General features: G+C 40.8%; 1 protein-coding gene across 2 annotated transcripts in view; it reads right to left on the bottom strand.

Annotated features, from left to right (window-relative positions):
- nsun3 (NOP2/Sun RNA methyltransferase 3) overlaps positions 1 to 14,826 on the bottom strand; it is a 55,266-nt gene extending 40,440 nt beyond the window's left edge. For both annotated transcript variants that reach the window (XM_060899011.1, XM_060899013.1), the window contains exons 1-2: positions 14,694 to 14,826; positions 14,467 to 14,582 (exon numbers count right to left, since the gene is read on the bottom strand). In XM_060899011.1, coding sequence (XP_060754994.1) covers positions 14,467 to 14,582; positions 14,694 to 14,801 — 224 coding nt within the window. In that variant the 5' untranslated portion in view covers positions 14,802 to 14,826. The remainder of the gene's footprint in view (positions 1 to 14,466; positions 14,583 to 14,693) is intronic.
- Positions 14,827 to 15,086: the final 260 nt, after the last annotated feature.

Raw genomic sequence — 15,086 nt, 5'->3', positions numbered from 1 at the left:
AGAACCTGTTTATTAATTAATACGCATTTTGAAAAATTATTTATTTCAAGGCCTCCCCCACTGCTTTCTGTCGCTCTGACTACGTCACAGTCACTGTTGCGCTGATTGGTCAGAGCGTTGGCCTATACGCACAGACAGGGTTTGAAAGACAGTGGTTTGTTCCTCCTACCCGCTTCGGAAATGTCTACGGATCGAGGCCAGACTAAATATTCACATTTAGTCTGGCTTGCCAGGCTATTGCTTCTCAGAAATAAATCTCAAAATGTTAAGGCCCGGTCACACAGCACTCCGCGTCTATATCACGTACAAAAAGATACAAAAATCTGGTGGACGTGGTCGTAAGTGGTAATTTTTGGTCAATTTTGGCTTTGCCGTGCTTTGTACGGGGTATGGCCGTCGGCGGCTGTTTCACTGCCATAGCACTGCCAAATCACGGGTAACCGCGGCTCAGCGTCGTTGGAAGAGCGGCTTGTTGCGCATATAAAAGCGGTAGGATATGTTGAGCCTGTATCAGTTGGTTCTGTTGGTGCTGGAGCATTAAGATGAGGACATCACAGCGTTGAGGGTTCATGTTCACCCCTTGACATCTAGACTGCAAGTGCCGAGGTCTCAGAAAATTACGGTATTTACATGCCGCAAATCAGAAGTGATGCAGAAGTGATTAGACAGTGATCAATCGAATTTAGAACTTGAGACGTCGTTTAACGGGCTTAGACAGTGCTATGTACGCAGAAAAATCCATTTCTCAGTGATAAGCCGCTAAACACACGCTATATCCCGTGATACCAACGCGTAACACCCGTCCGATGACCGTGCTCTGCCCGTGATAGACCGCCAAACTTTCGCGTCTTACCACGTCTCCCCAAGTTTTAATAACGGCCGGGACACTGATTATCACGTGTTTTTCACCTGTGTTGCACGTCTTTACCACGTGTGCCGGCCGTGGTTGTCCGCGGTCTAAAGTTTTGAGCAGTCCAAAACTTTTTGCCGCGTCCGACACCGTTCCGATTTTCCCCTGCGTCCTGTCACGTCTGTATATCGACTGTAACACGTCTTAACTTCGACATCAACACGAACAATATCGTCTGCTTCATGGGAGAGCACTTTTTGACGGGTTTTGGCCGTGATAAAGCCGTAAAGCGCTGTGTGACCGGGCCTTTAGGCTATGTGAAACATTTCATCCTTTCACACACGTAATGTCCCAAACAGCAGTGGCACACAGCTTTGCGCATTCAGTTTGACAGCCATGGGTCAACTTACAAGGGCACTTTCCTACTTTTCTGGAAAGCGAAGTCATTAATTCAATCATTGAACTCAAGCTGGCGTAGCGTGTGAAGACATGGTGGACAGTGATCGTATTGACAATGACGGGTGATTTATACGACGGGACAAGGTGGGCTTCCTTACGGGTGGCGAAATGCATCAAAAATGTTATCAATATGATCAAAACTTCTGAAAATATCGTTTCATATTTTCCGATCTCGCTACCTCCGAGGCCCCCTAGTGGCTGAGGCCCTGGGCAGCTGCCCAGGGAGCCCATTAGGATACCGCGTCCTTGCTTATCGGTCAGCATGTCCTGAATTTATCCTGCTCTCAGCATTTTCATTTGTGTGCACTTATCAACTCCGTGTCAGCATACATACGGTATATGCAGTACTCACGTGTGCTGATTTTCTCAGAAGGTGCTGATTTATTTTCAATCACAGCAGCTTCAAATCACAGGTTTGTATTAATGAGGAAAAAAAAAGGAGGCTGATGAAGGAATAACTGTTTAATGTAACATGTTTCATGGCGTTTTCACACTTTTAACAGCGAATCGCTGTGGTGTAAGAGGAATTCAGCACTGGGACTTGCTGTTGTCAGAAAATAACTTTCCAACGTGGGTTTAACAGCATGAACCCTTCACCTGTCAGTCAAATTAATTGCATACATTGCTCTCAGTCTGCTTCATTTCTGTGAGAAGGGTAACTTGATTAAGCCAACAAAGAAACGACAGACCTAAGAATCTGGACTTGAGAAGTAATTTACGATAGCGCTGATGTTCTTTGTCGTAAGTATGTGGTCAGGCTGTGTCATGTTGTGCCAGTACAGTTCCTCTGTACTCGTAATAAGAACTTGTCGTTCCATGACACAATGTGGGTGTCTCACTATCTCATAAGAACAAGCATGGTAGAAAAAAAAAAAAGGAGCTCAAGGAGTCCAAGCCTGGACAAGGAGGAAGAAGTAATCCCCCAAAAAAATGAGTTTCGTCTATAATAGCGGAGCCCCATAGGCATAGAGTATGGATACATGAAGAAACCCATCGAGTTGTTTTCTGATGGTTTCGGTCCTGTGCGTGCCTCCACCATACCAGCGTTAGTAATAATTACCAGTCCTACACACCGCCTAGTGGCCAGTGTTAGTAATTACCAGTCATATACAAGTAAAACCAAGGAACTGGTGGTGGATTTCCACAGGACGAGGTTCTCTTCACCTATCCCAGTGAACATTCAGGGAAAGGTCATTGAGATCATTAAGAGCTACAAGTACCTGGGTGTTCATCTGAACAGTAAACTGGACTGGACTGATCACACACACAGTCCAAGAAAGGCCAGAGCAGACTCCACCTGCTGAGGAGGCTCAGGGCCTTTGGAGTTCAGGGTCCACTTCTGGACTCTTTATGACTCTGTGGCATGAGCGATTGCTCTAAGACAACGAGGGAGGCTCAGCCTCCTCTAAAAATGACGAACATCGTGCAGGATGAATTGCGCTAGGCTTATGTTATAGCCGACCTTATAACTGCTATTTCAGATCCAGAATCATAGAAATATATGTGCTCAACCCAACTACAGTGCGAAATCATTCCGTTATAACTTTCCCCAGTTCGCCTAATGTGTGCGTGAGTTTTTCCCCCTTGTGACAGCGCAATGCAGCCCAGCCTCAGTGGATTGGGAGCTATGTGCTTGTCAATCTCAAAATGCAAGATGATTATTGGACAAATACTGCGAAAATGCCCGCCCACGGAGTCTCACGGACTCCCAGCCTCAATGGACTTCAACGGCATTTGGGAGCTATGCGCTTTTCAATCTCAAAATGCAAGATGGTTATTGGACAAATACTGAGAAAATGCCCGCCCACGGACTCCGAGCTTCACATTGGGAGGGACATGGCAGTTTCCGTGAGGAGACTGGTGATTGGTGAAAGCGGCCGGATATTTTCTTTGCTTGACAGCTCCTTTCAACTATAGACAGGCAGCGGTACAGTGTTGCCAGATTGGGCGATTTCCTGCCAAATTGGGCGGTTTTAAGTGCATTTTGGCGGGTTTTGAACATATTTTGGGCTGGATAACGTCAGCAGTATCTGGCAACATCAGTTCAGTCCCATGCGGATTCGCAAGTGCTGTGGTGTATTGTAAGAGATTGGCTTACATTTTGATTTCATTCATTACATACGGTTTCTACCAGCTTTTTTAGTTTGTATATATTTTCATTGTAAATAAAGTGTAAATATAGTGTTGTCAAGTTTGCTATCTTAGTTCCAGAAATTTTGTTTATTTGAGTGACTGAACTTGAGGGGGCTAGTCAGCTAGCAAGAAAGCTGCGCACGGATGCTAAGCATTGCTGATTTAATTTTGGCGAAGCCATTTGCCAGTCTTCCTTTCGAGGATAAAATTAAAGAGCAGGGTAGACCAACGCCTCAAATTGACTTGGTGAAAAAGGTAGGGAATAATACTCGTTCCTTTCAGCTCTCCTGGTACGAGAAAGTGAATTGGCTAACAGCAAGTGACCCACATCAACAACAGTAAATAGGCTACTTTAGTAATATGTCATGGATGGACCAAAAATATAGAATCTATTTAAAATGTTTATGCTGAGTATATTATATTGGAATATATGTTTTTCTGGATATGAATTAAACACCGCTATAATTTGGAAAACATTTTTAAACAAAAACACAGCCGAGGTCAATTTTTAAACAAAATATAAAATGTTAAAATATACCCCCCCAACACCACCATCATGTATATTGGACAGTATGCTAATGGGCCAAAAGAACCTGTTATTTCACAGTTTGTGACCCTGCCAACAATCAGCCAGATCAGAGGCAAGAGTATGGGCAAAACTGATGTGTTTTTTCTTTTAAAATCTGGAAATATCGTAACCGACCAGCCTCCCCTGTTTGAAAGACTACCAGCCGCCACTGCTCTGTGGTGGCATCAGCCATATTCTCTGGAGTTGTCTGTTGGGGAAGCAGTGTCACAACAGCAGAGAGGAAAAAAACTGAACAAACTGATTCGGAAGGCAGGATCTGTCCTGGGCTGTGCACTGGACTCAGTGGATGTAGTGGGGGAGAGGAGGATGTTGGCCAAGTTGTCATCCTTAATGGCGAACGCCTCCCATCCACTGCAGGAGACAGTAGCAGCACTGGGCAGCTCCTTCAGTGACCGGCTCCTCCATCTGCGGTGTGTTAAGGAGAGATACAGCAGCTCCTTCCTACCTGCTGCTGTGAGACTGTACAACCAGCACCTCGCCAAGCACAGCACCAGACGATCCTCACAATAATCAACAATACTGTCCAGATCACTTCTACATCCATAGAAACCCCTCTGAATGTATACTGTATGCACTGACTATCAGCATCAGTACTTTACAGCAAACTGCGAGCTACACATGGTTAAAATGGCTCTTGTGCAATATACCGACTTACTTGTGCAATACTGGCAATATCTGTGCAATACTTACATGTGCAATACCACCTTTGTAATACACTTATACTAACTATACATGTGCAAACCTGTTAATTTATTATCTCTAAATTTGTAGTTTATTTCTTTTATATATATCCTTTTTGTGTACTTAGTACTTTTGCACTACTTCACTGCCTTATCTTTTTCTCTTTATGTATTGTGCTGAGTCAGCACGGTGGTGTAGTGGTTAGCGCTGTCGCCTCACAGCAAGAAGGTCCGGGTTCGAGCCCCGTGGCCGGCGAGGGCCTTTCTTTGCGGAGTTTGCATGTTCTCCCCGTGTCCGCGTGGGTTTCCTCCGGGTGCTCCGGTTTCCCCCACAGTCCAAAGACATGCAGGTTAGGTTAACTGGTGACTCTAAATTGACCGTAGGTGTGAATGTGAGTGTGAATGGTTGTCTGTGTCTATGTGTCAGCCCTGTGATGACCTGGTGACTTGTCCAGGGTGTACCCCACCTTTTGCCCGTAGTCAGCTGGGATAGGCTCCAGCTTGCCTGCGACCCTGTAGAACAGGATAAAGCGGCTACAGATAATGAGATGAGATGAGATATTGTGCTGCTGTAACAATGTAAATTTCTCCTTGTGGGATAATAAAAGGCTATCATATAGAGCTATGTGTGTTCTGTAAGAAAGAAACAGATGCAACTGTACACATTTTCAGTGATTGTTTGGTAACACAAAGTTTTTGGGTTGCTGTGAAGAACTGGTTGGCAATATCTGGACCTAGACTTACAGCTGAAGAAATTATTTTTGGCGCTACAAGGGGAAACTCAGAAGAGAATTACATGGTGAATGTTGTTATAATTTTAGATAAATTCTTTATTCATAAAACCAGAAAGCTAAAAATGTTCCCTCACTTTATAGTATTTAAAACAGAATTTAATACATACTGGAATTCACTTAATAAAATGACAAGTAAGAAAGCAATTGTCCTTAAAAATATTATCTGCAATTTTATCTAACAGCCCTTGTACATGTAGAAATGAAATTACTGTCCTATTTTTATTGTCTGTGGTAGTTGTGTTAGTACAAAGAGACTTGGCTATGTAGATGGCAGTTTTTTTCTTTGTTCTTTCTTTCTCTTTTTCTTTCTTTGTGTTTGTCTTGTTTGTTTTATGTTTTTGACTACATGTGAGATGTAATGTTAAGTTCTTTAAAATACTCTTATATGAGCATGTAAAAAAAAGGCTATCATACACACCGCCTAGTGGCCAGTGTTAATAATTACCAGTCATACACACCGCCTAGTGGCCAGTGTTAGTAATTACCAGTCATACACACCGCCTAGTGGCCAGTGTTAGTAATTACCAGTCATACACACCGCCTAGTGGCCAGTGTTAGTAATTACCAGTCATACACACCGCCTAGTGGCCAGTGTTAGTAATTACCAGTCATACACACCGCCTAGTGGCCAGTGTTAGTAATTACCAGTCATACACAACGCCTAGTGGCCAGTGTTAGTAATTACCAGTCATACACACCGCCTAGTGGCCAGTGTTAGTAATTACCAGTCATACACACCGCCTAGTGGCCAGTGTTAGTAATTACCAGTCATACACACCGCCTAGTGGCCAGTGTTAGTAATTACCAGTCATACACACCGCCTAGTGGCCAGTGTTAGTAATTACCAGTCATACACTCCGCCTAGTGGCCAGTGTTAGTAATTACCAGCCATACACACCGCCTAGTGGCCAGTGTTAGTAATTACCAGTCATACACACCGCCTAGTGGCCAGTGTTACTAATTACCAGTCATACACACCGCCTAGTGGCCAGTGTTACTAATTACCAGTTCTAAACACCGCCTAGTGGCCAGTGTTAGTAATTACCAGTCGTACACACCGCCTAGTGGCCAGTGTTAGTTATTACCAGTCCTAAACACCACCTAGTGGCCAGCGTTAGTAATTGCCAGTCACGCACACCACCAAGAGACCAGTTAGTAATTGCCAGTCATACACACCGCCTAGTGGCCAGTGTTAGTAATTGCCACTCACGCACACCACCTAGTGGCCAGTGTTAGTAAATGCCAGTCATACATACCGCTTAGTGGCCAGTGTTATAGCCGGTAAAGAAATAAAACAAAAGAGGCTGGCTATGATATCAGAAAATTCGACAACCGAGAAACAGATGGGAGCTCCACTTTTACGCAGTGCCTAAATCTATATATTATCTGGGGAAGCCATGACCTAAAGGATAGAGAAGGGACCAAAAGGTCGCTGGTTTGATTCCCTGGACGAGCAGGATTGGCTGAAGTGCCCTTGAGCAAGGCACCTAACCCCTAACTGTTCCCTAGGCTGCTCGATGCTGTGGGTATATCAGGGTTCTGTTGTACATCACTCTGGATAAGAGCGTCTGCTAAATGCCTGTAATGTAATGTAATGTAAAATAGCTGATCTAATTGGTCTAGCTTATTATTTGATGATGGTTACACGTTTGCACGGCTCTTAAAACCGTACACTGATGAGACTCTTGGACAAAAAAAAGATAGCGTTGAATGGTTCTTTTTACACTGGTGTTGGGATTGACATCAGTGGTGGAGAAGAGGACCCTGAACAAGCTGCTGTCAATAATGGACAATGACCACCACCCCCTGTAGAGCACATTCACCAGACAGAGGAGCATGTTTAGTGGCAGACTTCTGTCGCTGTCATGCTCAACAGATAAGTTGAGGAGGTCCTTTGTCCCATCCAGCTGTTCAACTCAGCACAGGAGGACAGGGGTGAAATGGACTTTTGGGCATAATTCCATTCTCTGTCCTCACCACATCCAAGCAGCATACTGTCTTTCTTCTTTTACTGGTGATGTACAACCTATGTACAACCTTTTTTTTTTTTTAATCTTTTAACTCTAGTATTTGTTTACGGGTCTTAAAGGATTGGTATAGTTAATCTCTATTGCTGTTTGCATTCTATTCTACAACCCCGATTCCAAAAAAGTTGGGACAAAGTACAAATTGTAAATAAAAACTGACTGCAATGATGTGGAAGTTTCAAAATTCCATATTTTATTCAGAATAGAACATAGATGACATATCAAATGTTTAAACTGAGAAAATGTATCATTTAAAGAGAAAAATTAGGTGATTTTAAATTTCATGACAACAACATATCTCAAAAAAGTTGGGACAAGGCCATGTTTACCACTGTGAGACATCCCCTTTTCTCTTTACAACAGTCTGTAAACGTCTGGGGACTGAGGAGACAAGTTGCTCAAGTTTAGGGATAGGAATGTTAACCCATTCTTGTCTAATGTAGGATTCTAGTTGCTCAATGGTCTTAGGTCATTTTTGTCGTATCTTCCGTTTTATGATGCGCCAAATGTTTTCTATGGGTGAAAGATCTGGACTGCAGGCTGGCCAGTTCAGTACCCGGACCCTTCTTCTACGCAGCCATGATGCTGTAATTGATGCAGTATGTGGCTTGGCATTGTCATGTTGGAAAATGCAAGGTCTTCTCTGAAAGAGACGTCGTCTGGATGGGAGCATATGTTGCTCTAGAACCTGGATATACCTTTCAGCATTGATGGTGTCTTTCCAGATGTGTAAGCTGCCCATGCCACATGCACTAATGCAACCCCATACCATCAGAGATGCAGGCTTCTGAACTGAGCGCTGATAACAACTTGGGTTGTCCTTCCCCTCTTTAGTCCGAATGACACGGCGTCCCTGATTTCCATAAAGAACTTCAAATTTTGATTCGTCTGACCACAGAACAGTTTTCCACTTTGCCACAGTCCATTTTAAATGAGCCTTGGCCCAGAGAAGACATCTGCGCTTCTCGATCATGTTTAGATACAGCTTCTTCTTTGAACTATAGAGTTTTAGCTGGCAACGGCGGATGGCACGGTGAATTGTGTTCACAGATAATGTTCTCTGGAAATATTCCTGAGCCCATTTTGTGATTTCCAATACAGAAGCATGCCTGTATGTGAGGCAGTGCCATCTAAGGGCCCGAAGATCACGGGCACCCAGTATGGTTTTCCGGCCTTGACCCTTACGCACAGAGATTCTTCCAGATTCTCTGAATCTTTTGATGATATTATGCACTGTAGATGATGATATGTTCAAACTCTTTGCAATTTTACACTGTCGAACTCCTTTCTGATATTGCTCCACTATTTGTTGGCGCAGAATTAGGGGGATTGGTGATCCTCTTCCCATCTTTACTTCTGAGAGCCACTGCCACTCCAAGATGCTCTTTTGGGTCATTCCGTGCCAACTCACCTAAATTTCAGGAACTCCCCCACATCACCGTCTCAGATTTTACTCAAAAAATTCTCTAATCAAGAATCATATGTTTGTACCACACATGCAAAATATTAGCCCCCAATTATGTTGTAGTTTTGGAACTACAGGCCTTTGAAATATTGATGTCAAAACACCACGTCGAAATTGGCTCTTTCCCCAACTTCAGAGACCCATAACTTTTTATTGCAGCTATCTAGAAAGTTGTGTGTGCAGATTCTTACTGAATGATACCCACTCTTTTCAAATCTGTTGCCAGAAAGCCTCTGAAGGACATACTTTTTGCATAATAGGAAGCCAAAAATGGCATTTTGGCCAAAATCGCTTAAAATTCATTAAAACTCTAAGGGGCCTAGTAGAAATATGAAACTAGTTAGATTTTTTTCCTCATTACATAGTAATTGTAGGGTTGTTATCTGTTCACAGAAACATATTTTGGGATGAAAATTATATTCCTGAATTTTTAAAAAATTTTTTAACATCTTACGTCCTTTCCGAGGGGGCTAAAATAGGGCATTTTTGCCATCTTATTTGGTAATGTGGCTAGGGGTTTAGGATCTTCTAATTTTTTGTGAAGATGCTCTCATATAAGATGTAACTACTCCCTGATTTTTTTTAACAAACGCCCCTTGCTTCATATTTTAATAATTTGTTTTGTACATGGACAGTTTCATCATTTTTCACTTTTTTCCACATTCAGAACTCTGTAACTCTACATTGGAAAATTCCTACTAGCAGCTATTTCAGATTTACATACACTGACATACAAATTTTCATATTTTAGTAGTAGTATGCCCAAGAAATTCATATTTTTCTTTCTATTGGGACCTAAAAACAGCTATTTGGCCAAAAATGACAAAAATGTTGACTTGATATTTTTCAAGTTCTGGAGGGAATGGGCTATTTTCTTCATAAATTAAAGATGTGGTGACTTTTTCTATCCATATATATATATATATATATATATATATATATATATATATATATATATATATTAGCAATGATATCCTTAGCCCAATTGCACCCACTCAGCTGGAGATGAGAAGGGTTTCTTCTGATGTGGTACCATCATCGGTAGTGGACATAGGACCTGAAACCACACCAGTTTTACAGTCCCAGTTACAGGCCCCAAGCCAAATGTCCCAATCTGCACCAAATATGTACCAGCCGGGCAAATATATTGCCTGTGTTTATGACAGAAAATGGTACATTGGAAATATTGTCACCAGAAATGAAGAAGAAAATGATGTGTATGTCAATTTCATGAGACAAGGACGAGGCAACACATTCTCATGGCCACCACAAAGCAGGAAAGATGAATGTTGGGTGCCTTTGCTTCATGTCCTTTGTGTGGTAGAGGCCCCAAACATAAAAAGTGGGGGACGCCAATACCAACTAACAGAGGATGACTTCAAACTTGTGAAAGACTTAAGTTTTAACTTATGTACTACTAGATGACAGTTTATGAGTGTCTTAGCACATCACATGAAACTGTACTGCCTGTGAATGAATTACCCATTATCACGGATGCCCATATTTGACTTTAAATTATGTACAAATCTTGTGATGTTTTTCAACATCATGATCATGGATCATTGAATGTGTTAATATGTAAATAAAACCTCATTGCTAAATGTTTTGTGCTTACACAACCTTGAAGTATATTAAAAATACTACTCCAGAATTTTGTTGTTATTTTTCTATATTTTCCAAGGATATTCAACAAAAATTGCAATTATACCTAAAATTTTCTAATTGCAAAAAATACTATACAATACAGTAAAAGTTGTTCAGGAAATGTGTATGCCTAGATTAGGTTCTTATAAGCCTTAATTTGTGTGCAAAACACCCCTTCATTATTCCCTTGTTTATTAAAAGCTGCCCAGCGTTTTTGTCATTTTTGGCCAAATAGCTGTTTTTAGGTCCCAATAGAAAGAAAAATATGAATTTCTTGGGCATACTACTACTAAAATATGAAAATTTGTGTGTCAGTGTATGTAAATCTGAAATAGCTGCTAGCAGGAATCTTCCAATTTAGAGTTACAGAGTTCTGAATGTGGAAAAAAGTGAAAAATGATGAAACTGTCCATGTACAAAACAAATTATTAAAATATGAAGCAAGGGGTGTTTGTTAAAAAAAATCAGGGAGTAGTTACATCTTATATGAGAGCATCTTCACAAAAAATTAGAAGATCCTAAACCCCTAGCCACATGACCAAATAAGATGGCAAAAATGCCCTATTTTAGCCCCCTCGGAAAGGACGTAAGATGTTAAAAAATGTTTTTTAAATTCAGGAATTGAAATTTCATGGCAAAATATGTTTCTGTGAACAGATAACAACCCTAAAAATACTATGTAGTGAGGAAAAAAATCTAACTAGCTTCATATTTCTACTATGCCCCCTAGAGTTTTAATGAATTTTAAGTGATTTTGGCCAAAACGTCATTTTTGGCTTCCCATTATGCAAAACGTATGTCCTTCAGAGGCTTTGTGGCAACAGATTTGAAAAGAGTGGGTATCATTCAGTAAGAATCTGCAAACACAACTGTCTAGATAGCTGCAATAAAAAGTTATGGGTCTCTGAAGTTGGGGAAAGAGCCATTTCGTCATGTGGTATTTTGACATCAAAATTTCAAAGGCCTGTAGTTCCAAAACTACAATGAATTGGGAGCTAATATTTTGCATGTGTGGTACAAACATATGATTCTTGATTATAGAATTTTTTGAGCAAAATCTGAGACGGTGATGTGGGGACCCTTAGGTGAGTTGGCACGGAATGACCCTTTTTATACCCAGTCATGTTAATGACCTATTGCCAATTGACCTAATGAGTTGAAATTTGGTCCTCCAGCTGTTCCTTTTTTGTACCTTTAACTTTTCCAGCCTCTTATTGCCCCTGTCCCAACTTTTTTTGAGATGTGTTGCTGTCATGAAATTTCAAATGAGCCAATATTTGGCATGAAATTTCAAAATGTCTCACTTTTGACATTTGATATGTTGTCTATGTTCTATTGTGAATACAATATCAGTTTTTGAGATTTGTAAATTATTGCATTCCGTTTTTATTTACAATTTGTACTTTGTCCCAACTTTTCTGGAATCGGGGTTGTACCATAGCATCCTACTGCACCACTTCCACGAGGCATACTGCCGAGAATCTGTGATCTTCTTGCAATTGTCTTCTGTGAGCAGTTTTTTTTGCATGTGTGTGTGTCATATAGGCTACTGGATGCCTTAATTTCCTTCAGGATGGATAAAGTATCTATCAATCCATATACACATAGAGCAGCAGCTATAATTATCGACACCTTTTCAGACTGACCATAAAAAAACAATTTTACAAAGGTGAGTTTCAGTTACAACAGTTATTATTGGTTAATTAATCAACCAGAAGAACCGCCTCACCCTTTGATCTTGTCGTCTGATGACACAGCTCGTTACCTGAGATGGAATTTTTTTTAGCACGATCAGCAGTTTGATGAAAACCCAGACGTCATCATCGCAGGTAAGCATGGTGGAAAGATCATGGACGTGTTTTTACTGATCAAATTCACTGATATTTCATGATCTCCTTGTTGAAACCTACTTTGTTTCTGACTCTTTCATTTGACAGTCGCCATTTTGTATCTAAACACGCGTTTGAGAAGTCACGTGAGGTGTCGATAATAGTGATCACTTTCACCGGTGTCCGCCATTATCGACACCCTGTGGAGTTAAGTGACATTTACAACTGTTATGGATCGATCTTTGTGTAACACTGTTGAAGTAGATGAAGTACTTTTAAAAAAAAAAGTGCTGTGATTTATCATAATTTTTTTTCCTGATTCATAACAGAATGGAATGTTTATAGAGTATTTGGAATCCGATTGCAATAAATAGAATTAGAGCAGAATTAAATTCCGAGCATATAAAAAAAATACATGCTTGAAATATTCAGATGTTTCTACTCCGTTCATAACTTTTTTTTTGTTTGCAGTTTGTTGTAAATATCTACCACATATTACAACATCAGTAGACATTTTATATTTTGGCTCGAGGAATGACCTGCGACCTTTGACCTGGATGTTCATGTGGTTACAACGTCGATTGCCTGTTGACATTTATTGGTAAACGACAAAACTAGAAATGAATACAAACAACAACGGATGATCTACGAAAATACTTAGAAAGCGGGTAGAAAGTGGAACAAAAAGATTTTCTGACGTAGGTTAAACATTATCAGTTCATTTGTTTACAAACATTAGAATTACTTCCTCATTTACGTACACACCGACATCCATATATTTATATTTATAATAAAATATATTTTGTACTAAATATACACTACCGTTCAAAAGTTTGGGGTCACTTTGAAATGTCCTTATTTTTGAAAGAAAAGCACTGTTCTTTTCAATGAAGATCACTTTAAACTAATCAGAAATCCACTCTATACATTGCTAATGTGGTAAATGACTATTCTAGCTGCAAATGTCTGGTTTTTGGTGCAATATCTCCATAGGTGTATAGAGGCCCATTTCCAGCAACTCTCACTCCAGTGTTCTAATGGTACAATGTGTTTGCTCATTGCCTCAGAAGGCTAATGGATGATTAGAAAACCCTTGTACAATCATGTTAGCACAGCTGAAAACAGTTGAGCTCTTTAGAGAAGCTATAAAACTGACCTTCCTTTGAGCAGATTGAGTTTCTGGAGCATCACATTTGTGGGGTCGATTAAATGCTCAAAATGGCCAGAAAAATGTCTTGACTATATTTTCTATTCATTTTACAACTTATGGTGGTAAATAAAAGTGTGACTTTTCATGGAAAACACAACATTGTCTGGGTGACCCCAAACTTTTGAACGGTAGTGTAAGTCTATGGAAAACAAATTTTAAATAAAAACTATGTTTTGTGAACGTAATACCACATACCAATGATTTAAAAAAAAATAAATAATGGGGGTGTCGTAGCTCAGGTGGATAAGGCGCCATACCATAAATCCGGGGACCCGGGCTCAATTCCGACCCGAGGTCATTTCCCGATCCCTCCCCGTCTCTCTCTCCCGCTCATTTCCTGTCTCTACACTGTCCTATCCAATAAAGGTGAAAAAAGCCCCCCCAAAAAAATAAATCAAAATAAATAATCATCTGGATGTCGATAACTGTGGACAAAGGTGTCGATAATTGTGGAACGGTGTTGCGTGATCCGATACGCGAAGTAATCGGGAATCAACTTTTTTTTTCCAGTGGAAGTTTGAGTAATTATTCATGCATAGTTTAGATATTGAAAGTCTTTTCTACTTTTGTAACAGCCAACAGATTGTTAAAGTGTCGATAATTGTAGTGGCCGCTCTAATTATGGAAAAAAAAATATCATGATACACTTTTAAGTCTGTATCGCCCATCCCTTAGTGTGTAGCTTGTGCAATTCCCTACATGCCCATTAAATGCTCTGAGATTCATGCAATTCATTCTTTGTTTTATTTGTTTTTGGGCAGTAAACTCCTCCAGCTGATGTCCCACCTTGCATGAAGCCACAGTTCTCCCAGCTCCTCTGTGTACTGGCTGTGAAACTGCTCCAGCACTGACTCACACACTCTCCTCTCAGCTCTGCGGTGTGTCTCCTCTTTAACGGAAAGCTGCAGAGAAAGCGTTCAGGAAGTTTAAAACTCTTATAAGGCAGTAAGAAGCGCGTACAGGGTTTATTCCGACTGTGCTGCCTTTAAAGTGGAGTTTAACCGTGAACAAACCGCGGAGTGAAGTCCTGCTCTGACCCGGTTCGGCCTGATGGACACTGCTGAGGCGGAACCGCATGCTCTGGAGACATTTGTTTTGGACAAATATTTTAATGACAACATTGACGGAGCATCAGCGGCCGATAGTGAAACAGCGGTCCGTCAGATTAATGTTTCCCTCAGAAACGCGGATCAACACTGTCCGTTCCGCCAAACGGGCTTCCACACGATACGTTTTCGATTTTAATGCAACAATTCGATATTTGACGATACTATTGAATCTTCTACGATACGATTTAATATTATTACTACTACTACTACTAGAGCTACTACAATTATCGATACCTTAATCTTTTGGCTGTTGAAAAAGTAGAAAAGACTTTCAATACGTAAATTGTGCATGAATAA

Source organism: Neoarius graeffei, chromosome 18 (assembly GCF_027579695.1).
Source record: "Neoarius graeffei isolate fNeoGra1 chromosome 18, fNeoGra1.pri, whole genome shotgun sequence".
Classification (NCBI taxonomy): Eukaryota; Metazoa; Chordata; class Actinopteri; order Siluriformes; family Ariidae; genus Neoarius; species Neoarius graeffei.
The sequence above is the reverse complement of the archived record's forward strand: the minus strand, read 5'-3'. Positions and strand labels throughout refer to the sequence as shown.